Below are 26832 nucleotides of genomic sequence, written 5' to 3'. Positions count from 1 at the left end.
TTCAAATTCATGTCCCCTTCTCTGACATTGCCTCTGCAGCTGCTAACTTTCTGTCTATCTTGCCATGAGTAAAAAAGTTGAAATGAGAAGTTGAAGGGTCTGCCCTCTCAAAAGGAATACACTATCTCACATCCTTGATATGATGGAACACAAATATCTTTGTTTTATAGAGAAAATGAAGGGTAGAGAGATCAATTCATTTTCCCAAAGGAACATGGCTGTAGTCTGTGACAAAGGTCAGGAACCAAACAGAGTCTGTCAAAACTTTAATCCATATCCAGTTCCAATCTCCATCAGCTCTTCACTTAACAGCTCCTTACCTGACTGTGGAATCTCTTATCCTTCTATTTTTGTTTAATAAATTCATTAACAGTCAACACTCCCTAAAGAAATAGCAGGCTGTGTTACAGGGGAGACTGACACAGGTGGTCCACAGACCTCTGGTTCAAGGGAGCATGGTAGCAAAGACTGCTCAATGGTTTTGCAAGGATTAGTTCAAATACAGTGGGCCTTAATAGTTGTAAGTTATCACCAGTCACATTAAATCATTATGTATCTCTTGCAGAAACACCTGGGTGACTCTGCTATGTATCTCCAGTGCTCTGGGAGACACTGGTTATTTCGTCATTACAGCAGACCTGATTTGCTCCCCTGTATTTACGACATGCTGATAATAATAAACCAGCCTAAAAGGCCATAGATAAAGGGGGAGCTGGAGCACAACCAAGTGCTTAGCTCAAATGAGACCTGAAACAATAAACTCCTGTAAAATCATTGCTGTGTTTCTGCTTTATATTCTCACTGAAAAAAACACAAGGCAGAGATGCATCTATGTATAGTTACCAACATCTGGTAAGAGTTACGCATTCCTGCTCTGCAGCATAAGAAAGCAGTAATACTATTCCTGGAGCTAAGTGGTCTTTGAAGCGGCAGTCATTCAGTTGTGCTACAATTAGGAGAAATGTCTACAGTGCAGGGCTGTCACTGTCCACAGGACAAGTAATTTGACTATGGGTAACTGAGAACTCCGGTCATTCATGTACATAAACCTATTTACCATTTCCTACCTTTTTTCTGAGCAAGTTTAATAATTAGCATCGTCTTTTTCACAGTTTAACCTTGGCTTCCTTGATTTCCATCTACTATTCAAATCACCCATTCATTAGCAGTGATGCTCTTCCAAATTTCTAACCATTAATTCTTCCTTTTCTCTGAGCACTGAGCACTTACCACATATTTTTCCGTGTATTATATGATAACCATCTCATTTAATATACTTCAAAGCCATGGACATGCCTGATGGTATTGTAACCCTTCATTCCAGCTGATTCAGAAAATTCTGTATCAGCAAATAACTTTATAAACAAACAGAAAATGGGCAAGCCCCTTTTTGCAAGAGGACAATAGTATCTTTGAAATCTGAAAGTTTTCAATGAAAGTTCTGACCACTGCAATACATCTTCGATGAAAAGAAATCATTATTGTTCTGTTATCTTGCATCTGGATACCAACCAGTTTTGTGTTCAACTCAGCCAGATCCTACAGTACATTAAATAATAACTCAGTTTCCTTCCTTGCTTCAGTTTGGTTCCATCTGAGTACAGAGAAATCCTCGGGATTCCCAGGGAATTCCCTTGGAGATTTTGCCACAGACATTTTTAAGCAGACAGTTCAGACCTATGGTTCAGTGGACAACCTAAATTAATGCACAGAGATTTTATCTGGAAAATTCTGACATCCACCATATAGGTCACTTTCACACTAGTTGGTTATGCTCCTTCTGCGCTAAATAATGTTTTATTTAACAAATTACTTTCAGTAGACATAGTGAATATGGTTTCAAATCAAATAAAACTTCCTTTGTGCTTCAGTAGAAAGGGACATAATCAGAGTAGTGATGAAACATTAAATCACCTACCAGTTTACAGACATCTTCAGTTTTAGATTCTGATCATTTTAATGTTTGGATGATTTTAAATCTAGGTTTTTACTGAGAAGTTAGTCTGCTTTACAAATTTAGGAGAAGCTTTATTTTTTTAAGATTTCCTAAGTAATTTCAGACCGTGGTTTAGCCTCCTAATTAAGTACACAAGTGTGTGAAGAACTATGTTCCATGAAGAATGGGACTACGCAGATGAATATGGTTCCAGATAGTTAAATATCTTATCCAAGTGGACAAAAGCCTTGTAACTCCTAAGGGATACATTTATTATGCTCTTGTCTCTCCCTGGGAAAAGGAATGTGAGAGTAGAAGAAATAAATAATAATATGATTCTTTTCCTTTACTAACAACCATCAATTCAAAATTTGACAAATTGAATTAAATTTACCAGTGCTGCGCTGCTCAATATTATCATAAAAATTATAAAATTTTCAAACCAGCTATGTTTAACAATTCTGTAGCAGGTTTTTCTAAAATTCCACCAAGTTCTGCCTGGAAACTTAGTTATATCCACTATACAACACGGAAAACATTCAATACAACCTGAAAAGAGAAAGAACAGCATATTAAATTCCATTGAACATGTGGAGACATAGAATCTAAAAACTGTAAGACATCTTAAAATGACCTTCTATATACTATATAAAGAAAGTGCTGATTTACTTATGGGGTGATGCCGTGGCTGAAATGATCTAAAGCTAAAGAGAAGATATGATTTGTAGTCCAAAATGACCTCTTTTAATGGAGCAACTTATACATGGAAAAAGCACAAAAAAGCCATTACTTCCATCAAAAAAACCTTGATTATTTTATTTTCTGCATTTATTCTTTTTGTTTTGAAAAGAGATATTATCTTACTAGTGGTTTAGTAAATTATTATTTTCACTGATTATTGCACTTGATTGTACTGCGGAGATGTTACAACTAGATTCTCTGTTCACTGTTTCGCACCAGAAACACATTTCACCAGTAAGATGTAAAGGTGGTAGGACTCAACTATGAGTCAATGGGATCTAAGGAGCTATTCAGGCAATCAAAGGTAGGCGTCCACGTTGGGATGAGCTACACCGTCCCTCTGAATCCCATTAGCTGCACTGACTGAATATTCATCCACTGTACTGCGAGCTCAGACAAATTCGGTTGACGTGCCGTATTAAGACACCATCTACCAATGTACTTATTGTAATTGATCTCCAGCTGCCCCTTCAGGAGTGCTTTGAGTACCTTTGCTCATATACAGATACTTACAGCCTGATGCCTCAATATAAGATCAACTCACACTCCAGAGGTGGCATTTTGCTACCTAAACACAGGAGTTTAGAACCATTTTAGGCCACTTCAGATATTCTGCAGCTTCTGTGACAGTTCTGCCAGCTCCAATGCCGTTGTCTTGCAAACTTTCAGGCATCTCATATGGTACTAAATACCTGTGTTCAGGCTTCTCAACACTACTCCAGATCTGTGCTGGCTTCAGGTATATTTCTTTGAGGATTTATGTTTATTAACAAGTGTCTCAGGCAAAGAGTTTTTGCCAATTTGGAAATGTTCCAAACAGATATCTTTGAATTCTGCTTCATTTGGGGTCACCGCAAAAAAAGAAAAGATTCTTACTTTCTGCAAAGCATTCCTTAGGTAGACGTGACTTTTTAGGCTGGCAAAACATCTCCAGAAGAGTAACTGGATCCACAGTGCTGGCTTCAGAATAGCTACCAGCATCACATTTCTGCACAGGAGAAGGGCAAAGAGGAAAATTTACTTGCTTTTAATTAATACGGTTACCAGATTTAAAAGAAATGAAACTTAACACAAACAGACACACACAAAAAATAATATCTGCAGCATATAAATTACCTTAATATTGTTGAACTACCAAACCAAAATTACAAATAATAGGGCAGAAAAGACTAATCCCTACTGTTTGTTTCCATGGTTTTAATTTCCTAAGTTTATTGGTTTATTTAGCTGTTTACACTGGACTTGCAGGAAGGAAAACATTTAGAAGAGATTATTCTACAACTTTAATTTAGAGAAAACTCTGACTTCTTCATGCCAATCCAATACCCTTTTCATTTTCAGAGATACAAAGCATGTCTCAAAAGGCTTGATAGTGGAAAGGCCTAGCAGGAAAGAAATGTATGTATAGTCTACACATCTCAAAGGATTGTAGTTATTAGTAGGTAACCTACACACCTAGAAAACTAAGGACAATAAGGAAAACAAGTATAAAGAAAAAGGAATAAAACAATCTACCAGCCATAAGGTGTAAGTGCCCTGTATGACATGGAAAGGGAAGACATGAGGATAGGGATAAGAATAAGAAGCCAGAAGGAGGGAATTAGCTCTGTTGACAGCCATGCTGCTTTACATTAACTTCAGGTCCTAGTGAATCTTCAGCATAGACAAAAATGAAATTATTTAAATCCAAGGGCATTTTGATATTTTTATTTTTATGTAAGTATAATTAAATAATGCCTAACAAACAAAACTACTGTCAACTTTATCTAAAATCTGAAAATGTTAAAGTGGTTTGACTTTTGGAGGTAGTAATCCAAAAAGCTGATGAACTTCCATTTAATTTCCTGGGTCACTGGAGGCAAACCATGATTCTTCACCTATTTTGATGTGGACTGTACCACATCAGAATATGCTTCTAGAGCTTATTAGATCTATTATGCATTAGAATAAGTTTCTAGACCAGAAAAAGTATGGTTGTTTTGGGAACTGTTTCTAGAGAACAAATCTTTGCATCCAAGGATAACAGCAGAGTTATCTATAAAAATGAACGGTATCAGATATGTTTAAAGTGAGTGTGTTTCTCCATTAATTTCTCTTATTTTGTACAAAATAATATATTAAATTACACTGTTAGCCATGGCTGCTTATGCGAGACAAACCTCCATGCTTTAAACTATTGTTACCTCTAGAAAGATGTACCGTCTTCACAGGGATTATACTTTCTGCTCTTCAGAAAACCCCACCTTGTCCTGTCATTGCTGAATGAGAGAACCGCTGTGACAATTTTAATCTCTAGCATATGACACAAGATGATAAAAGTTATAATTACCTCTTTTTCCTCTATCTTTTGGTGTGTTTCGGAGAAATAACTTATAGTTTCAGAAGTCCCAGAAATCTGACTGAAACCACTTGAACTCCGGCACTGCTCTCTATGTCTTAATCTGTCTCCCTGCATGAAATAATGCAAGCTGGTTTATTTTCCACATTTTTCTTCCTGACAGTCATTCTTAAAAGTCAAAATTCTTTAACAGAATCTAAAGCATCCACAAAGTTTACCATGTTTATCTTTTTACAGATAACTAAATGATATCCCTAAAAGGCATGTAAAAGATTGGTTTCTTCTTTGCTTTCAAATACCATGGTCCTGTGGTTATACTGTGGAAAGGTATCATTCCTCAAGATCTACATTTAGCCCACTGATGGATTCAGCAGCCGCCTTTGCAGCTGGACCCCAACAGTCTAATGTTTCTAGTTACAGGCAGAAGAGCTAAATGATCCAAACCAGTCCTCAGTCCTTTTGCCACAACAAATTCCAAGCAATACCAGATTCCACTACAGCAGGGAAAGAATTTCTTTCATCAGATGCTTATGGACAACATATTTCAAATTGCCACAGATAATTCTACGTTTATTAGCAATTTCTGCTTCTTTGAGAATTTGTCCAAAGCTATTCCACTGACAATGCCTCCTCTTATAACCAAAAACATAGAAAATGGATCCTACCTAGACACTGACCATATCATAATCCATCCGAAAACAGCACCTGCTTTTGAGATTTCTGCCATAGCGTAATACTAGGTAACTGTACTTTGAGCCCAAATACCTGTTCTGATAGATATAAAATATGGTGATATCACAATCATAACATAACTAACACTCATAAAATACAATCCTTAACAAGCTAGTCTAGGTACAGTATAGTTGGCAAAGCCTGGTGTTCCATCTGAGCTTGCTCCTCACACATTTGGATGTGTTTTTTCAGATGAGCTAAACCCTATATTGCCACATGCTTACACCATCACTTTAACCTATGAAGAGGGAAAGCACAGTTGCAATGTCTGTGGCAGCTGGAGAAATAAGCACAAATTAATAAAAAGACATAAATTAAAATCATAAGCTACTTTCTGTAAGAGGCTTTCTATCTTGCTTTATGTGAAGAAACTGCAAAACAGCTCATTCTGCTGTGTAAGCCAGCTTCTATCGGAACTTCTTTTAGTATGGGTCTGAGAAGAGTTAGTATTTTTTTTGTTCACCTTCCGACAAAAGATTGCAGGGAAGGTATATTGAAGTCTGCTGCTTCTTATTACAACTGTCTGTGAACAAAGCAGGCTTCTAAAAGAAATTAACTTGAGGCCCTTGTGCGCTGAGCTGAGCTCAAACTACTAATGGATGTTTCATACACAGCTGAAGTACTGTCGATAGGCTAAAGGGTATCACCCTTACCTTCTATAGGCAAAAATATTTATACGGAATAAGAATCTCAGAGGATGATCCAATAGTTCTGAACTAAGATGCATTCATGCAGATATATCATCATACTCAAACCAGCATTCATATCCTTTCTAAGTAACCACATCATATCCCATATATTAGAAGTAACTGCTGTCACAAACAGAATTTCGCTAAGACACATCACCCTCCTCAAAGGAAAGTAATCAGGTAAAATTCCATTTTATTAGAAGTATAGCACAACACTAGAGGGAAGAAAGCAAAAAATAAGGAAAACCAAAAAAACCAAAAACAACCAGGAAAGCAAAATGGGAGAAAACATGAAGTGCAAAAGTGGGCACATACAAGCAATATAGACGTGAAGCAAGGGACACGGTTGCATGCTGTGAGGGCACAAAGGGTTTAATTCAGTTGCTTGCCCTAGACTGTTTAGTGTCTTTTAAGATGCCTAGGGGTACCTAAGACACACACCCCACATGTGTATGTCTTAGGTACATACATGTGTATGTTTAAGATACCTAGGGGTACCTAAGACATACACACGGCATGGTTAAAACTGGCACAGGATCTACAGGAACTGACAGATGCATTTTAGGAAGTGCATATAGAAGCTGTACAAGGTAAGCCAGAACCTCAAATGGTACTTGACATCTCTGTGGTAAGTAGTGTGTGTAATCTTGAGATTCAGATATCTAAATGGAGTAATCTAGTAAGCATAGTATCATCTGAGGTGTTTCTACGTATGCCTGGTCTCCAGATGCCAAAGAGCTCCTATAGCTTCTGTGCCTTGTTTGTCAGTCCCTCGTGGATGTGACGGGCACCTGAAGTATCTCAAATACCCCTAAATGCCTATGTGCAGGCATATTAATTGCACCATTATTGACTATCATGGCAAGTGTAAGTGCCTCACTCACATGCAGCAAGACTTGAGTTTAATCTTGCCCAACACAACACAATCAAGAGGGGAGTCCAAAGTATCACAGAGGTGAATAGGGGATTAAAAAATCACTAAGAAATAATATTTTTAAGGTGAAGGTTTTAACTAAATTCCCTCTAGATTCCATGCAACTGAGAAGCAACATACAAGCAACACAAGAGGCCTGACTTCCAAAAATTCCAGGTGCCATCTGTAAGGCAAAGGAAACAAAAAGAATGTCTGTTCTGATCAAACATCATTTAGCAATTGACAGCACTAAATGGAAACAAAACAGACAAAAGCAGAATTATGGCTGCCAATTAGGAGAATGATGAAAAAGTGGATATTCAACATCTCTTATCGAATAATTAAGATTATTTGGTAGCTCTTGCATTTTGAAGCTACTAGAAGAACAAATAAAGTACAATTGCAGAAATGACAGAAGGGATAGCATTTACTGTTCAGTCTTTGAGATTATATTTACAGACGCAAGTTACAATATTTTTTCAAATATTAATATTCCTTACCTGTTTTCTGTATTCTATTTCTGTGCATGCACTGTAATCATCATCACATTCATCGGTGTAAGTCTCTGCTACTGCAATGGGAACACAGGTACTATGACTGGTTAAAAATTCTTCATATTTCCTTGTTATTGAGGAAGTCTCTTCAGTATTGTAATACCCCATGTCAAAGCAATTGTTGCCTATATCCCTTCTGACATCTGTCATGGCATAATTATTTTCCTCTATGTCTTTGGCAGAAATTTTCACTAAAGTCTTCTTTTTGGCTGTTTTAAGGTTTTGTTTCTTTGTTTTGCCACAACGATCCAAAATTCTGTCTTTAACAGACCACAGGCCCTTGTGGATCTTCGCAATAGCAATCTGACATTTAGTCATTTGTCCAGGTTCCTCTTGTTCCACTGAGGAGTCAGTATTGAATGAACTCAGCAGCAAGGCAATAAATAGGTTGAGCACCTTAAAATTAAGTTAAAGTAAATTGGAGACACTACTGCTAACAGAAAAGACATTTCAGAAAACCTTCCCTAGATGAGAAAATCTCAATATTGCTTTCATCAACCACTGTAATGAAATTATTTAGTATTCTACTGAAATACTAATATAGTATGATATGGCTCCTTCTGGAAGGAATGGCAGGAGAAAAAGGAATGAAACAAGGGTTTGGGTATGTCAAATATATTTTCACATGCTCTGATGTCCATAAGGTATGTGGAGGTAGACATTTTGAAAAACAGCAGGCAAAGATAAATTTTACCACCACCACAAACATCAAAAAGGATCTGGTATAGACCAACAAATGAAGCAGATGAAAAAGATTTCATCTTCCAGTATATATACATTAGGTCTAGTATATGTCACGCAAACTGGAAAATCTGTGTACTGCAAACTTTTGAAAATAAAAAGTTGGTAAGCATTAAAAGCACTGAACACTTTGGTTATCTGAACCTAGCACACAAAAGATGAAGAAATCAGGCACCAAATTATCAAAATGGCACTGCTATACTCTGGGTAGAAGGAATAATTTTATTTTGCTTAGCAGCTGCCTCTTGTGTGAGAAAGAGGAAGACGGGGAAAAAAAAAAAAAAAAACAAACAGAAGGAAAACATATATTAAGTAGTACCCAAATAAGCAAATAGTGTGAATACTCTTTGGATGATTAGGTTTCCTTTGGAAAAAAAAAAAAGATGCCAATGTAACTGGATGTATTTAGTAGGGACTGAAAAATAGCTTGATACTCACCACCAGGTTTCCTATCACGAGGACTAACAAGAAAATGGGAAGACATAGCTCTTTTCCAGCTACTTCCATACATTCCCACATGGTTTCAATCCATTCTCCACATAGTATTCGGAATATGATCAGGAATGAATGACAGAAATCCTTCATATGCCAGCGTAAATCCTCACTGGTGTTTATTTTGTAGAATTTTTCCTTATAATGAATGCCTAAAACCTGCCTTCCTACTACAGCAAAAATAAATACAGTGATAATCAAAACCAGAGTGAGGTTACCCAGAGCACCAACGGAGTTTACAATTATTTTCATAAGAGTATTTAAGGCTGGCCAGGACTTTGCCAATTTGAAGATCCTGAGCTGTAAGTAAAACACAAGAGAACAATGTGAGTGGTGAACACTGCACGGATAGCACAGCACACACAAAAACCAGACCCTGCAGTTATCATGCTGTCTTTACTTCAGTAACACCATCATAATTTTCCCCCCTAAAGAAAGGTTTTTAATTGTTCTGATCCAAAAGCACTGTGCTTAAGCTCAAATGGTTACTGTTACTGAGAACAGAGAACTGCCAAAGGAAGCTCTCAAATTGTTTCTGCTAAGTTAGATATGAGCATGTGTAAGTCTATTAGTATTAACAGCAATAACAATAATAGTAATAATAATAATAAAGTGCCTCATAGGTATTTGGACGAGGCTAATGAAATGACTGCATTCTGGTCTAAATCAAATGTAATCAGACAAAAATTGAAAAAAGATTTTTTTTCTACCTCTCCCCACACTTAAAACAGGATCTGAAAAGCCGGATGGATCTATTCTACGCACCCTCATGAGTAAGAAGGACACTTTTCGTCAAATTAGCATTCGGGACTGCTAAAATCCCTCAGTCATACACAAGACAAAACAGAATCCAACTATATTTCTAGGTGTGATGACTCAAAAGCTACAAAGAATGTTAGTACTTAGTAAATTTAGCATTCTAAATACACATGAAGGACATAAACAGCAAAGTAACATTTTACATGGACATCTCAGAATTATTCCTCCTTTTCCCTAAGGCTGAAGAAAGTCTTGAGGAGAGCCCCTAAACCTTGAGGAAAGCTATGTTATTTTACAGATCTCAGCTCAGAAGGAAAAGCTGTGAAGGAATACTTGCTATCTTTAAGCTCATGGAAACACTCAGATAACATTTTTTCCTAATGGAAGGTCTGAGATGTAATTGAGCAGCACCACTGTACAGACGTAACAGAGAACCAGTGAACTCCCTGCCAGGTCAGACCTCCCAGAGGGTGCACTGTGTCAGAGTATTTGTCATATCCAATATAAAGCGTATAATGAACATTGAATGAATTCTTTAATATTAATGTTGGATTACTATTTACCCAAAAAGAGAACTGATTTAACAGATTCATCAGTAAAATAATTTGAGGGTATTTCACTGGAATCTTTAACAAATCTATATAAAACATGTGTACTTTTAGAAAAGAATAAAGAAATAATTACCAGTCTGAAAGATGACAGATTTTCTTTAAAGCTTATTAGGCCAATCATAACAACTATACTATCAAAAATATTCCATTTTTGCTGAAAATAGTTGTAAGGATCTAGAGCAATGATTTTCAAGATCATTTCTGCTGTAAAAATCAGGGTGAAGACCTGGGAGGAGGAAAAAGAAATTCAGCAAAAAGTCACTGAAAAAGCATGTCCTTATAGGACTGTCCCAGTATAAATATGGCGTTATAACTCCATATTCACTCTAACACAGATCTAACTTACCTTGTCACTTATGAAAATCATTTCTTGGTAATTATATGGCATGTCAGGGTGCTCCAGAGCCATGAAGAAGGTATTCACAATAATGCAAACCATGATTAAGAGATCAACAAATGGGTCCAAAATTACCAATTTCACGTTTTCTTTGACTACTCTCCAGAATGGACAACAATCCCAAATTAGATACTTGCGAGCAAAACGTTTCCATAATGGAGGGCATTTCAGTTTTGACTCCTGCAGTTCTAAATGACAAAGAGGGAAAGTGAAATTATGTGGAATATCATAGTATGAAGAAAAAGACCATCACAGAAAAGACTGAAAAGAAAAATCAATCTCATGTGAGCAGAACAACATAATAGAAAAAAAATGTTTCACTCATTCTACACAAACTAATCATAGGCTATTCAAAGGTCACTATCAGTAAATCTCCTAATTACAGAAACTGGTGATATTACCCACCTCTTCATATGTTTATTACACTATTGAAGGATGATAAAGGCTCTGCATTAAGGAGAAGTAACTTAACTGTCTCTGGGAAACTGACAACTTGTTTTCTGTAAGTTGCGTCTGCACAGTCACAGATGCAGCATGAGTTGAAAAAAAACCCAAAAACCAGCAGGATAAAATGAAGAAGTGCATCCCCCGTATCTTGGTGTCCATAGCTGAGGATAGGGTTATAAGAGAAGTCAAGTTGGAAGTGACCTCAGGAGATCCCTAGTGCAACCTTGTTCTCAAATCAGGGTCAGCTATTAGGTCAGAGACTGCATAACCTGTTCCTCTGACTGTCCTCACAGTGAAAGCTTCTCCTTATACACAACCTGAAACTTTCTTCTTTCTGTTGTTGTCTGTTGTCTCATCTTTCCACTGTGCACCACTGTGAAGAGTGCATTCTTGATAACGTCTTCCTACACACTGCAAGGCTGACATTAACTGTCCCTCAAAACCTTCTCTCCAGGCTGAACCAGCCCAGCACTGGGCAAACGCCCAGTCCCCTGACGTGGTGGCCCTCTACTGAACTCAATATATTTCTTGGAGCTGGGGGGCAAACCAAGCATAGTATGTGGTCTAGCAACTGCTTAATAAAGGCTGATAATCACTTTTCTCCTGGCTACGCTCCTTTTAATATAGTTGAGAATACTGTTGGCCATTGCTGCTGCAAGGGCGTGTTGCTGGCCACTGCTCAGCTCACTGCCCACATGGACCCACCGGGCCCTTCCTGCAGAGCTGCTTCCCAGCCAGCCAGCTCCAGCCTGGATCGTTGCAAGAGGTTCTTGCAGATAGGCATAAATTTACATTTGTACTGGCCGAATTTTCACAAGGTTCCTGTTGGCCCATTCCTCCAGCCTAAGTCCCTCTAGATGGCAGCTCCTACCTCCAATGTATCAAGTACCTCCCCCCCCAGTTCCGTCCCATCCTAAAATCAAGAGCAAGCCCTCTGCTACCTCCTCCAGGTCACTTAGGACAAGACGTGTCCCAGGATACACCCCTGTGGTACTCCACTTGTTACCTGCCTCCAGGTGGAATATAACCTCTCCACCAGACACTTGAAACCCAAACACACAACCGTTTTTTTGTCCAGCTGGTTGGCCACCCGTGCAGACCCTAACATCCTAGCACCTTAACCTGGGATGAAAAAATACTGTGGGAGACAGGGTTGAAAGCCTTGCTAAAGTCAGTGTAAGTGAAAACATTGCTCTCCCCTCACCCACAAACCCCAGCCATTTTATTGTACAGGGCAATCCAGTTAGTCAGGCATGATTTACCCTCGGTAATGGTAAGTTACAGTTACGTGAGATATGAGAATATTTATTTTACTGAAATTTACGTTTGATTGTAGCATAATTTCTCCTAGTGACTTTAAAAATAATGCTAACTGTTCATGACATTTTGATCTCTGAGGTCAAGTTACACAACCACCGTAGCAAAACCACTGAAGAATTACTTACGCAAATTATCTGTAATAACAGTGGCTGCACTCATTAACCTCTGTCTTCGAAAAGGATCATTAATAGAGTCCACCGACAATTCATAGGACAGCAGTATCTGCCTCTTTGGTTAGAGAGACAACAGAAGATAATATAACAAGGAATATGAAGAAATGGCAATATAAAAATTACATCCAGCATAACAAAAATATGCCTTTTTAAATACAAATGTTAATGAAGCCTCACCTTGCTGAAGGTATATAAAAGAAAACAATGCAACAATATCATATATTTTCCTTTGAAGGTAAAGGGCATTTCACCAAAACCAGTAATGTGTTTCAAGAGTTGTTTCCTTCTGAAAATATTTAACAATAATAATTCCATTATATAAAAAGTATAAAATCATTAACTGGGGAGCAAAGGAAAAAAAATAATTCCATCTTTCCCGTGACTGATAAAAAGAGCATACAAAAAGAACACTGACAATCACTTTGAATAAATTACTGACTATTAAATATGAATTATTGATGATTAATAAATAATAATTATTTACTAGTGATAGTTCTTTAGTGAATAAAAATTATTGGTTTGCCCAGCCCTATTAAGCCTATCAAGATCTATGCTAATACTGAACTGCCTAAAACTAGGGATGGGACTACTCTGGGTTTCATTAGAGGTTGCAGAACGCTAAACTCAGTGTTGCTGATGTGCACTGAATAACAGACAAACCAACACCTGTATCTTCTGGGACACACTAAATTCTTACCAAAGATTCAGTTCATGACATATTAATACCCTCCCACACATTGTTTAAAGACTAAGTAAAACACCGGCTGCAAAGAATAAGTGAGACATTGAGGCAGAAAAAAAAGACGGAAGGTTCCAGTGTCGGGGGGGACAGAATTAGCACGACCCGTGACAGGGAGCTACTGACTGACCACATCCTGATAGCATCTTGGTATTCCCTTTCAGCACAGCTTGATTTGTTTAATTTCCTTTTTGTGGGGAGGGTATATAAGTAAAGATATGTCAGATCATTACTTCAAACTTTTATGATAATATGAGTTTTATGAACACGTTCTATAAAACTGTTATTCAGGGAATTAAACGGATATCCTTGGCCTTAGGGGTTTAACAATAACTGTTGCTTTTTTGTGTCTCTGGTATTTTAATGACTTGAAAAGCTAAGTAAAATTTAGCTGATAGAACTGTCACAGAATAGACATATAAAATGAATTCATAATACAGTGCTAAAATGTTCGTAGAACCATATAACGGTTTGGGTTGGAAAGGACCTTACAGACCATCTAGTTCCCACCCCCCTGCCACGGGCAGGGACACCTGCCACCAGCCCAGGCTGCTCCCAGCCCCGTCCAGCCTGGCCTTGGGCACTGCCAGGGATGGGGCACCCACAGCTGCTCGGGGCAGCCTGGGCCAGCGCCTCACCACCCTCAGAGTGAAGAATTTCTTTCTTATACCTAAATATCTATTCATTTTCTACCTCTATTTTTTCAGAATCTAAAAGACTCAGTTAGACTATTCTAATCACATCCTAGTTATCGGTGTGACTTGTCCTTTCATTCCTTTCCATGTTTGGTATCTCAGAGGAGAGAAACCTGGAAGAATTTGTGTATGAGCCTGACTAAAGTCCTCAGTCTTGTTGAAATTCATGTCTGTTCAGAAGCATTCAGAGTTAGTATTTTTAGAAAGACTAAGAGCATTCACCAACACTGAAGCAGTTACTGCTGCTCATCTATCTTTAGGTGAAGTAAATAACTGGTGATGAGAATCCGCTGACAAATTGGGATTTAAAATAGGGATATGTGCTAGAGAAATCATGCATTCCAGTTTTTATAAAACTAATTATGTCCTACCGAAATGCTTCTACCCAATATGCCTTTTTCTCTTTGACTTAGCATATTTAGCCTCCTTTTGTGATTAGAGTGTACATTGCTTGAAGAGTCCTCAGTTGCAGCAGAGCTAGTACTACTAGCAGTTACCATAACGTTAAACATACTGCCATTTTTGTTGCAGACTACACTTATTTGACTAATGGCAGAACTCCACACTGGAGCAGCTCACACTGCTTGCACCATGCTCTAGGCCTTCCTTTTTTTCTTTTGGTTTTTTTTTGTGTTTTTTTTTTTTTTTAATATGAAATATCAACATTTGTAGGACAAAGTGAGACCTGTGATGTAGGCGAGCAAGAGGAAGTGAGCGTACAGGTGCACTATGCACCTTAAAGAACCTTTATTTGATAAATAGCTGCTTCTGCTGTCAAATGATCATCTGTAAGCATGTGTAAGACAGAGTAATGTTACAACCAGAATCTCACACAGCCACAGTTACCTGGAGCCAGGTCTTGGAGTTTTTAATGCAGATAGTGTAGAGGCATCTGTTAGCAAGCACAGCAATACAAACTCTGCAGAACACACTCCTGAAAAGCAGGTTCCACTAAACATTTCTTGTACCAGCTTCTAATGCAAACTATTAGCCATTTCCAAAAGTTCCTATACTAGAGATATTCATAACTTTGCCATTCTCTGCACATACAGAGGAGAAGGGACCTTGGGAAGGGTCTGAAAATGTTATTCCTGAAATGTCTCAATACAGATTGCATTTGGCACCCCATCTGTGCAGATTTTGCACCCTTGGAGAAGTAAGGCCTACCAAATTTATCTCCTGGCTCAGTCATCTCTTGCAACACAGTCACAGACTTAGAAGAAAAAAATTAAATAATCAGCCATAAGAGGTGATTTTTATACTTACAGATGATATAACACCTGCTATGGAAAGACTTTTTTTCCCCCTCAATAGATATAATAATACACTACCATGGACTGTGACAGAGTGCTCCCTTTAAGCACAGAAGAACCAAATTAGGTCAAAAAATGGTATAATATTCTTAACACAGCAGGGGAAACATTAATGACACTTTATAAGAAGCAAATACTACACTAAAGATGATGACAGATGGCAGTTGCTGCCAAGTGGATGATTTTGACTCCTTCATCTCAGACACATAATTTAATATAGCTAGGATCATGGAATTTAGAAGAAATTCTGACCACGCTGACTGCCAGAAGGAAAACCTAATCCATTTTAGCTAGGATGACATGTCTGATAAAAACACCCCTACAAGGACACTTTTCAAAAGGAAGTAAGTTGGACCATTACTCCTTTAGCTCTGTTACTGGAAGGTCTCCGTTTCCTCTGAGGTGGGTGGGAACAATTCTGATGTTTTCCCAAAAGCAAGAGAGAATCTGTCATGAGATGGAATAGATTATCATGATGGGGGTCACAGAAAATATGTTGGGAGACAGAGGGGTGAGGGTTAATATCAAAATGAACAGTGTATGTTTTGGTGATGAGTTCCAGCTCTCCACATCTAGAGAGCCTGCTCAGTCACAGTAAATGATCACCAAAGAAATGGAAGGAGAAAACAAATCTGAGAGGGTGAAGGAAGACTGGTTTGAAATTCCAGACTGCATTATCAAAGGTGTGGCTGGGAACCAGGGTTTCAGTCAAAGTGTTATTTGGACACAAACAACTATTTTTGCACCATCTGTTCTTCCAGTGGACCTTGTTTGGTCTAAGTCACAAGCCTTTACTGGAGAATGGCTGTTCTGAACCACGGCATCAAAAGCTTTCTTTTTAGATATTGTCAAAAATAACTCAGTAATATGGGTAATTGCCTGAGAATTATTTTGGAAGATTCAGCTCAAAATGAAAATACCTAAAAATAGGCATTTAAATGTGGATGTCTACACAGAGCCAGAGAAAGACTGAAGTTGGGAAGGTCCTCTGCAAGTCCTCCCACTTCATTGCTCAAAGCAGGACAAACTTCAGCTGTAGGGCCTTTTCCAGCTACATTCTGAATCTCTCCAAAAATGAAGACCCAAAAATTTGTCTGGATGACCTGTTCTAATGTTTACCCTCTGTCACAGTGACTTCCTCCCCTTCCTTAACAAATAATCCAAATTTATCTTTTGCAGCTTGTTCCCTTTGATTTTCCGTTGTGCACCTGTAAGAAGATCTTGGCTCCTTCCTCTTTATACACTCCATCAGATACTAGTAGACAGCAATAATCAATTTCTTCCCTTTCCCTTTTCTCCTTCAGGCTGAACAAAACCAGCCTCTCCACTCCTCCTCACAAATCACGTGCTACAGCCCCGTAATCATCTTGGCAGCCTCCACTGGCTTTACATGATATTTCAAAATAATGTTTTACTGGAAAGCTCAAAACATAACACAATACCCCATGTGCAGTCACACACACACTGGTCAGGTCAAGTGAAGATACACACATGGACTAAGCATTGAAAAGATAAAAAATCTGTACTCTACATGGATGATGTACCATTGGTAACATGATAGTAAGGACTGTCCATGAGATACACAGTATTTTGCCAGTGTCAAAGGTACAATGAAAAAAACCACAAGATTAAGGAAAGTAAGAATTAAAAATCTTAATAGCAGTTTCTTAATGGATTTAGAAAAGTGATGAGCAGAAAAGCCAGAAGTCACTGTTGTAATCAAGGTGTGAAATAGCACATGTGGGATTCAGCCTAATATTCAGACAGCCATATTTAATTTGTCTATGTGCACGTTATATATACAATTGTATAATACCATTAAAATTGATGCATATTTTTTTGATAAGTTTGATTCACTTAAACATAAGTGTCGGAAGCCATTTGAGATGCTCTGTTGAGACATTTGGTATCTGAGACATCCACAGTCTCTGACTAAAAAGACATGACACGTCTGTACCCCTCTGTAGAGAGGTGGGGACCAAGTAAGACACTCCAGAAAAACTCTAATGTTTCTAGGTATGAATTTGTGACCCAAAACATTAAATCTCCATTCTATTCAGGGAATTTAGAACCTAAATCACATGTAGACACCTGCAAACATAAACCTGGAGCACAATTCACGTGCCTAAATCTAGGAAATTAGTAACATTTGAGATACCATAATGTATTTGAGATATCCACACTATGCTGGAAGATGTGCCACAGACGTCAAAGATAACCAGGATATTCAACCTGTTGAAAAACATCTAAAATGGCACTAGATGATATGTTAGACAAGTGAATCACACCCTTAGCATCAGAAGTCTTCATACTGAAATAAATCCAACCCTAAATATTTAGGCCAGAGAATTAACTGTGTGTACAAAAAAAAAAGAGAAAGGTTAGGTCATTAGGGAAATTCTAAAGCTTACAGGATTTTGTATGTTTGTTTATGCAGCACAATAGAGACAGCAGCAGATCTTACCACAGCTGTAAATGCAGAGGTCTACAATGTGTCATAAGTATGCTACTGACAGCCACTTCGAACCTCCCTTTTAAATCCATACACTGCTGTCTCCCTCTGGTTCCAAAATCTAACTTTCAGATTGCTTTACAAAACAAGTTAATCTAATGCATGCAAGAAGGAGAAAAAAGGGGAAGGAAAAAAAATAATAAAAAATTGCAAATAAAGAAAGCTTTTCTGCTCATCAAATTGTCATATCACATACAAGTCTAATGAATGTATCTATTTTCAATACTTACAAGTTTCTTGTGGCAATGACCAGGCTGTGAATGAAATATATGCTCCTCTTTGTCATGATCACCTAAAATTAAGCTTTGGCTTGAAACTGGTTTTTCTTTCTTCAGCCCTTTTTCTTCTGAATTTTTCAAGTCATCAACTGACATTTCAGATCTGACATGTAAGGCCTTATTACTTTGTCCTGCAGCCAACATCTGTAAAACAAACAGCAAAAGGTCTGTCTGTTAATACAAGGCAAATGCAAGTGCATGGACTAGGATCACATGCATTTTAATTATTATGTTATCTGAATCCTTTGTACTAACAATTCCTATCTTTCAAACATTAAACTACTATATAAAGACAGGAGTACAAAATGCTATTCACAATACTGAAAGATAAAGCAGGGTTACTTATCAGCTACTGCAATTAAAGTCTGTCCTTGCCACTTTAGATACTTTATTTTGTATCTGAATTACAGAATATTATGGTGTATCCTTTTACACTCATTTTCTTGCTTTGGAAAGGACTTTGAGCTCAAAGACAACAGAAGACTAAAGGCTCAAAATAAATCCTACAATGTTAAACCTTTCTTAACTACTAATCCTGTTTAAAGAAAAATAGAAGGAAGAAAAGCCTAGGAAGGCTTGGCAAGCTGAAATTTCAGACAGAGAAACGTTACAGGCCTGTTGACAGCTGTAGAGGAGGAAACTGATAAACTGGTGATGTCTTTCACCTTAATGATAAAACTGGATAGTTGCTGGAGAATATTTTTATGTTCTCTTACAAGTCTGACTTTTCTGATTGTTAGCAGTAAATCAGAGGTATTTTTTATAAAAAGTTAGAAGATAACATGTTTTGCCAATAGTTTTCAATTTATCTTGCTGCTTCAGCTCAGAGCTCCACTTCTCAGAAATAAAATAAACACCAGGTGATCCCTGGTCCCATACGAGCCAAGGAATGAATCTGGGCAATAATATGCAAAGAGGAAACGCTGTAGAAATCTGATGTGTGTCTATTAGCTCTCCAAACCAACAGCAAAGAAACTAACAGAGTCTCTGGATGCCTTTCCACATTAGTATGGAAGTGATGGAATTAGCCTGGCCAAAGACTATTCTGCTCTTGGCAACTGGTGGAACTTCTGCAGGCAGTCACTCAAAAAGAGGCATGACAGCCCTTCAACAGCTGATCACCATGGCTCTCAGAAAGCTTGCATTTTTAATCAATCCTGAAATCTATCAGCATCACAACTTCCAGTCTCAGGGAACCGTAGAAAGGATAACTTTTCTTATGGATGCAGATCGATCCACTCATACTTCTTTCATCAGATTACACAGTAATAGCAAGAAGGAATATCCAGAAAAAGGAGATTTTGTACACAGCAATGGTGGTATTGCAAGAATGGGACAAACCACAGAGCACAGGCACCCACGTAATACCATAAAAAATGTATACTTGCCAGCAAGCTATTCCTATACAATTTCAGGTCTGCCAATCCTAAAACGTAATGATGTAACTTGGACTCCTGCTGTTTGTATCACTGAAATGTTTGTATGTTTAAATATATATACATACATACACATGTGCATTTATAAAGAGACAAGAGAGAAAGGGAAATTAAGTGTGGGGAAGTATTGTATGAAGCACATGTTTAATTAAAAACCTCATTTCCCTATATTCACAAACAGAAGAAAACAAAAGGAGCCACATATTACATACTATATAGAAAAATTTACAAACCTGTTCTTTCTCTAGAATTTGTTTGGCATCCTGAAGCAATTTTGCCTTTGCCTCTGTTTCAGCAAGAGTAGCTCTGTTTTGCTCTTCATATGCCATAGTTACTACAGCCAAGATCAGGTTGAAGAGATAAAAAGAGCATAAAAAGATGACCCCCAGAAAAAATAACATGTAGTTCTTTCCAGATGTACGGATAGTCTGTGAGGAAAAGGTTGTAATAAATTCTTAACAAACTAACATTTACAATAGAATCTCAAACTAACTTTAAACAATTTAGTTTCCTATACAATACAAAAGGTCAACATACTGCACTGTTTTCATTAAAGAACAGTAGGATCTACCTCTGGTCTAAGTTACACAGAAGGTCTAGAAATACAACTAGGCAGGTGTTCCCCCAGACTTCCGGTAAAGAAATTTCAGCTCTTAAAAACTTCTCTGTGATCATACAATGTTTTATTTTTATGTAACAGACCATTAAATATTCATAATGATATCATGTACTGCAGAGAACAATTAACAAAATCCATTCTTAAAATTATCTTTCAGCAAATCAGGCAAATGCTCATCAGAGTTTAAGTTGGGAGAAGAAACTTCAGCTGTAAAGAAATATACTGGTGACTACAGAAGAAATTAATAAAACTCAAGTAATAAGGATGAAAGCTAGGTTCTCCTAAACCATCACAAAAGATGCTCTAATTAGAGAATCAGAGGCAATACTGAGACTGATTGCCTTTTTTTTTTTTTTTTTTTTAATGGCAGCAGAGGAGATGGCTCAAAATTAAGCTGTCAGACATTAAAAACTAAAACCCACTTGACCTCCAAATGGCAAAAGATATATCCATTTAAAAAAAAAACAAAACCAAAACTCAGTTAATAAAGGCTGCTGGAAAAAAAAATTAAAGTGGACCATATGAAAGTTATAGAACAAGGCAGAGAATAATTCTCTTCTAGCAAAGGCACTGCATAGATGTAAGGGATTCAGAGAATTCTCTACATGCAATTTTTCTATCATTTTTGTCAAAAAGGGGAATTTAGAAATTACATTCAGCTCTCTGAATCAAAACATAAAGGGTCCAAATATTTTAGTACCAGTTGTTCAAAAATTATCTGAAATAAAAGTGTGTATGTTGAGCCAAAAAGTTTGGTGAGGATTCAGGACATAAAAGGAAGAGAAACAGAGTATGTAACAAGTCCTGCAGCAGGGAGCTCACTAGCCCGATCTACTATACACCCCGATCCTTTGGTAGTTATGTATTAACATTTAACTATTAGTCACTGACCCAAGTGTGTTCTCCAACAAGACTATGAGCATTCACAGCAGGATTGCTCCCATCCAATGTCACTTGCTGAAGTTCTTACAACTTAGTCACTTGAAGCCACTTCCTTAATACTTATGTTGCTTTTAAAATAAAATTGGTGTCAGTGATGTTAAAACAGATGCAAGTTTTTCTAGTGGACATAAAGTCATTCTAGCAGGTAATAAAAGCACCTACTTGTCTGTAGAGACGCTCCCAGTAATCCTGTGTCATCAGACGGAATACAGAAAGGAAGGCCCAGCCAAAATGATCAAAACTTGTATAACCAAAGTCAGGATTCTTCCCAACATTCTGGCAGCTATAGTTTTCTGGGCACTCATTTCTAACCACAAAAGAAATGTTAAACAGTATTTACTTGCAGTATTAGATTGTACCTTAAAGCATCTGGTACACAACATCAAATACACAAATTTGTTCAGTTTATCTGAGAGTCCATTTTATTATTCCCCAATATAATTCTGCCAGAAGGGCTGACTTAGAACAGACATTTATCTAGCCAAATAAACTAGACAGAAACTCTAGTCCTGTCCAGTTTCTGAACAGACAGAAACTCTCCACTGATGTATGATAGGTGCAAAAAAATTACAGAGAGAGGGGAAAACCAAAAAATATATTTCCTTTTAAATAATTCATCAAGGTGAGGAGAGTTTATTAATATCTCAGAACTCTTTACTGTTCTTATTTGAAATTTTATTTGTTCCCCTCCTCCTTTATATCATTCTACATTACCATTATATTACCAGCAGTTAGTAACAAAGCACATGTATAATTGCTTGCATCCTAGTACTTTGTTCTTTGTCTAATGTGAAATATCTGGGTTTATATTTAATAACCTCCGTTCCACTCTCCTGAAAAATCATCACCATTCCTTTAGGCCAAAAATAAAGACACAGTACATCTGGAGGTAAAAATAAGGAAGTACCAAAGCTGTTTTGTTCACTTACTTAGGATGTGAACTGAACCCACAGAGCAGTATTTCAGAAGATTTATTCATTCTGTAGCAGATATCTAACAAAAAAAATAATTAAGGAATCATAAAATCAGAAGCTGTCAGTTCCTACAGTACTCTGACAGTAAACCATACATTACTGCACTTTAAAAAACACTCTGAATGGACCAAATCTCTGTGAAAGACTCCTTTCACAACAAAGAGCATATAGGGCTGTTTCTCAGCAGATCTGTCCCTATGGCAATTAAAAAAAAATAAATAATCATTAACTGCACAACTCACAATGTAAGATTGTATTTGATCTCCGGTAAAAATAAGAATCTCTGTGAGAAGCAGGCAAAGTCCCTGAATGATACAGATTTAGTGATGAAAAAAAAAATAATTCTCTGTTTAGTACCCCTAAAATTAGGATCCCCGTGCAATGTACATAGGTAAAGAAGAAAATGCTTATAAAAAACTCCATCTTTTCTATCCCACAGACTGCTAATCTTCCTCCAAATCTAAGATTTACTAATCTCACATTCAGTTGTCCCAGAGATTTCATATTACTACTTGTGTGAATGGAAGGATATACTGTCTTATGAGAAATACATAAAACTATATTTTAACATTTCTGTGAAAAAACAAGACACACATTGGAAGATACACAGATTATATAAAGGGAGAAAAGAATAAAATTTACCTTCATCATTTGGTACATATATCTTGGCATCCTTACATAATGTGTCATTGTATGTAGCATTAGTGAGGACACATTTGAATTGTAAGTTGCCCATAAAGAGCTGGAGGCCTATTAGAGCAAATACACTCAAGCAAAAAACAGTCAAGATCAACACATCAGTAAGTTTCTTAACAGATTCAATAAGTGAATTTACGATGACTTTCAGACCTAGAAAAATAAGATTCAATAATACACAAAATAAGAAGAGGAATACAGTAGCGTTCCCATATAGCAATATACAACAGTTTCAAGTATGTTAAAAACAATCAGTGTAAAGGGGTTTGTAACGTTTTGTAACTTTTTGTAACTTTAAAGTAATAAATGAGGTAAAAAAAAGCATAGGAATGAGTAAAGTATTTTTACTTAAATTTCCTAATCATAACTTATTTGGCTGTTACTTCCTCCTAACACTAATTTTTCTGACTTTTAAATTCTAAATTAAGACGGCATCTAAGCAACTTACAAACTTTAATGAATATGGACTGATTTCTGTGCTTGATTAACATTAAACAAGTACTTCACATTGTGCCAAATACACATTACAGTAAAGGATAGCTTCTACTGACCTCAGGGAATTTGTTCTTAGAAGATAATGCCTTAATATGTCACCAGTTTAAAAGCAAAAGAACGTCTGACACTGGGAAGGGAACAAATACATGTTGGGGACTGCCCAGCTGGAAGGCAGCCCGGCAGAAAAGGACCTAGGGGTCCTGATGGGCACCAAGTTGAACATGAGCCAGCAGTGTGCCCTTGCCACAAAGAATGGTGGCCTGGGGTGCATCAAGCAAAGCATCGAGGGACGTGACCATTCCCCTCTACTCAGTACTGGAGAAATCAGCACTGGAGTACTGGGTCTAGTTCTGGGCTCCCCAGTACAAGACATGCACATACTGGAGAAAGTCCAGCAAAGGGCCATAAGGATGAGGAAGGGACTGGAGCACCTCTCCCATGAGGAAAGGCTGAGAGAACTGGAACTGTTCAGCCTGGAGAAGAGAAGGCCCAGGGGTATCTCATCAGTGATACAAGTCTCTGAAGGGAGGGTGCAAAGCAGATGGAGTCAGGCTGATCTCAGTGATGCCCAATGACAGGACCAGAGGCCATGGACACAAACTGAAACCCCGGTCGTTCCCTCTGAACATCAGGAAACACTTTTCTACTGCGAGGGTAATTAACTGAGCACTGGTGCAGGTTGTCCAGGAGGTTGTGGAATCTCAGTTCTTGAAGATATTCCAAAGGTGTCTGGACATGGTCCTGGGCAACCAGCTCTCAGTGGCCCTGCCTGAGCTCAGGGGCTGGACCAGATGATCTCCAAAGGTCCCTTCTAATCTCAGCCATTCTATGAGTCCATGAAAACGGGTTATAAATAAACTGAAGACCAGTATTTTGGCAGAACAATTGAATTTGAAATATGACACAGGCAGAGAGTGATATCCAGGATTTTTCTAGAAGTCTTACATAAGAAAAATGTAAAATTACATTTAATCTCTGTTCTCCATGATGAATATGAAAACTCTTGATGGGTGGCTTTGACATTTAAAAAATAAACACTTCCTATGTTTAATTCTCATTATAATTCCATAGCAAAATCAAAAATATGTTTGTAATTACACAGAAATTATAAAGTTAATATGTATATTATGACAATGGGATGTATAGTCATTTATACTTTTGAAAATGGGTTTTTGCTGTTAGGCTCTAAAATCCATACTTTGGTATCCTAATTAGTGGCACAACTTACAAAAATATCAGACAGCATATGCAAAACACTATTGAAAGTATTATGCTCTATCTAGATAGTGGCTGTGATCAGTTCAAAACCAAAGGAAATTGAAATATTGTGAAGTTAGCATACTGGGAAATAAACCATGGAAGTTTAAGCTAATGAATTAGAACATGAACCAGAAATGTGGTATAGCCACATTATGTTAAGACAACATATTGAATAGGGCACCGCTCAGGAAATACAAAAGTAAAAAGATAAAGGCACTGAGCTAAGTAAAACTGAACATTAGTGATGTGAGAGAAAAAGCAGAAAATAAAAAAAAAAATGGCCTGTGTCAAAATCATTTTGGGCAAAGATTATAAAAATAATTTCTTAGGATGCTGCTGAGAGTTGCTACAGGCTGCAAAACAGTCACATCTTGGGGTCCAGTTAACAGTCACAAAAAGTGACCAGAAAACTGAAGACAAGCACAGGAGAGGAACTAGAAATAGCACACAGCTGGAGCAGAGAGGAAGTTAGTAAGACATGTTGTTCCTTACCTGGTATTACTGAAATAGCTTTCAAAGTCCTGAGTACTCTGAAAGATCGAAGACTTGAAACTTTACTTGGAGTAAACATAGTAGCATACCTATAAAAAAACCCACAAAACTATACCTATAAAAAAATAAAATGATTGACAAAGATCTAGCTTTTCAGAGCATATGCACATTAAGCACACAGTAATGAATAAGTTACAGAAAATAAATATGTCCCAAGGTAGATGTCTAAAGTTAGGAACCTAAGCCCATTTCTAGGTATTGATATAAAATATCGAGACTTTTGAACAGTGCCTCTGAAAAGAAACATAGCAAATTTTTACTTAGCGTGGATTTGGATGCTTAACTTTTGAAGTGTTTATCCATCAAAATGTCAAATAAATATAAACTCTTCAGTGTCATACTCACACCCTCCTATAATGAGGCTAATCTGACTTAAACACCACACGGAAGTATATGTTGCAGCTATCTCAAAACTACGCAATATATACTTTGGAAGGGAGTTGAGCAAAACTAAGTTTGCAATACATTAATTCTGTACCACATGGCTGCCTTTCTAACTTTAACAGTCAGCTAAGAACTTGAGTATTGAAACTAGTTTCAATTTAATCATTTCAATAATCTAAAATTTTCAGAAAATTACTATTTTACAAGTTGCATTTACAAGTTCTACGCAGCACTTTAAAACGTTACTCCATACTTTGTGAGATTTCTTTCAAGTCAGAAAGGACATCAATTGTGACTCATCTTATGACAAGTTCATAACTGGTAACACAATTCCCCGAAATAAAAAATCAGAGCCTGAGAAACATTGGTTTGAAAGGACCTCTGGAGGTGATCTAGGCAACCTCCCACTCAAAGCATTACTTTCATGGACAATAAATCAGAACACTGTGACTTTGCCTAGACTGTAAGATTAAATAATTCTCAAGTACCTTAAATAATAATTGCACTTGAGTTACATATTGAGTTAAATCCCAAATACTTTTATTTGTTGCAAGATAGGACCCAAAAAACTAGGAAATACTCTATTGCAAAGTGCTTCTATCTGCTTGAACACAAATTAATTAGGAGTATGGGTAGGAAAGTCGGGCCATAAAATGAAATTGTTCATAGAGCTGCTGGACTACTTGATAGCTTCTGATGATCAGCAATGCATAAGCTCCTCAGTGGTTTATAGATTACCAATACGAATACTCTGTTCATATGTGTATATACATGTGTGATGACGTGCGAGTACATAGCCTACTATTCACAAATAAGGACAAACCAGCCGGGGGTATGGCAGTTGCTGGCAGCCTTTGCTGCAGAGCTCCTGAGATGGTGGAGTTTAAGACCTTGAGAGAAGTAAGCAAGATGAAGAGTAGAATAAAAATCCTGGACTTTAGGACAGCAGATTTCACTGTGTTCAGGGATCTCAAACTTCCCCAAAGGGAAAAGTGGCCCCCAGAACAGACGGCTGATCTTCAAGGGGATTTTCTCCAAAGCACGGGAACATTGCACCCCGCTCTGTAGAAAGTCAAGCAGATGCGGCAGAAAAC

General features: G+C 37.4%; 1 protein-coding gene across 1 annotated transcript in view; it reads right to left on the bottom strand.

The window, feature by feature from the left end:
• LOC102049132 (sodium channel protein type 5 subunit alpha-like) overlaps positions 1-26832 on the bottom strand; it is a 53929-nt gene that overhangs the window by 13543 nt on the left and 13554 nt on the right. The window contains exons 6-19 of the mRNA XM_055709925.1: positions 25295-25383; positions 22994-23200; positions 22307-22370; positions 21540-21684; positions 20050-20244; positions 18333-18524; positions 12796-12898; positions 10853-11091; positions 10580-10732; positions 9083-9436; positions 7850-8299; positions 5007-5126; positions 3554-3665; positions 2331-2485 (exon numbers count right to left, since the gene is read on the bottom strand). Coding sequence (XP_055565900.1) covers positions 2331-2485; positions 3554-3665; positions 5007-5126; positions 7850-8299; positions 9083-9436; positions 10580-10732; positions 10853-11091; positions 12796-12898; positions 18333-18524; positions 20050-20244; positions 21540-21684; positions 22307-22370; positions 22994-23200; positions 25295-25383 — 2578 coding nt within the window. The remainder of the gene's footprint in view (positions 1-2330; positions 2486-3553; positions 3666-5006; positions 5127-7849; positions 8300-9082; positions 9437-10579; positions 10733-10852; positions 11092-12795; positions 12899-18332; positions 18525-20049; positions 20245-21539; positions 21685-22306; positions 22371-22993; positions 23201-25294; positions 25384-26832) is intronic.

The sequence above is a fragment of the Falco cherrug genome, chromosome 4 (genome assembly GCF_023634085.1).
Source record: "Falco cherrug isolate bFalChe1 chromosome 4, bFalChe1.pri, whole genome shotgun sequence".
NCBI classification, from domain to species: Eukaryota; Metazoa; Chordata; class Aves; order Falconiformes; family Falconidae; genus Falco; species Falco cherrug.
Note: the sequence above shows the minus strand (reverse complement) of the source record. Positions and strands in the feature narration are given on the sequence as shown.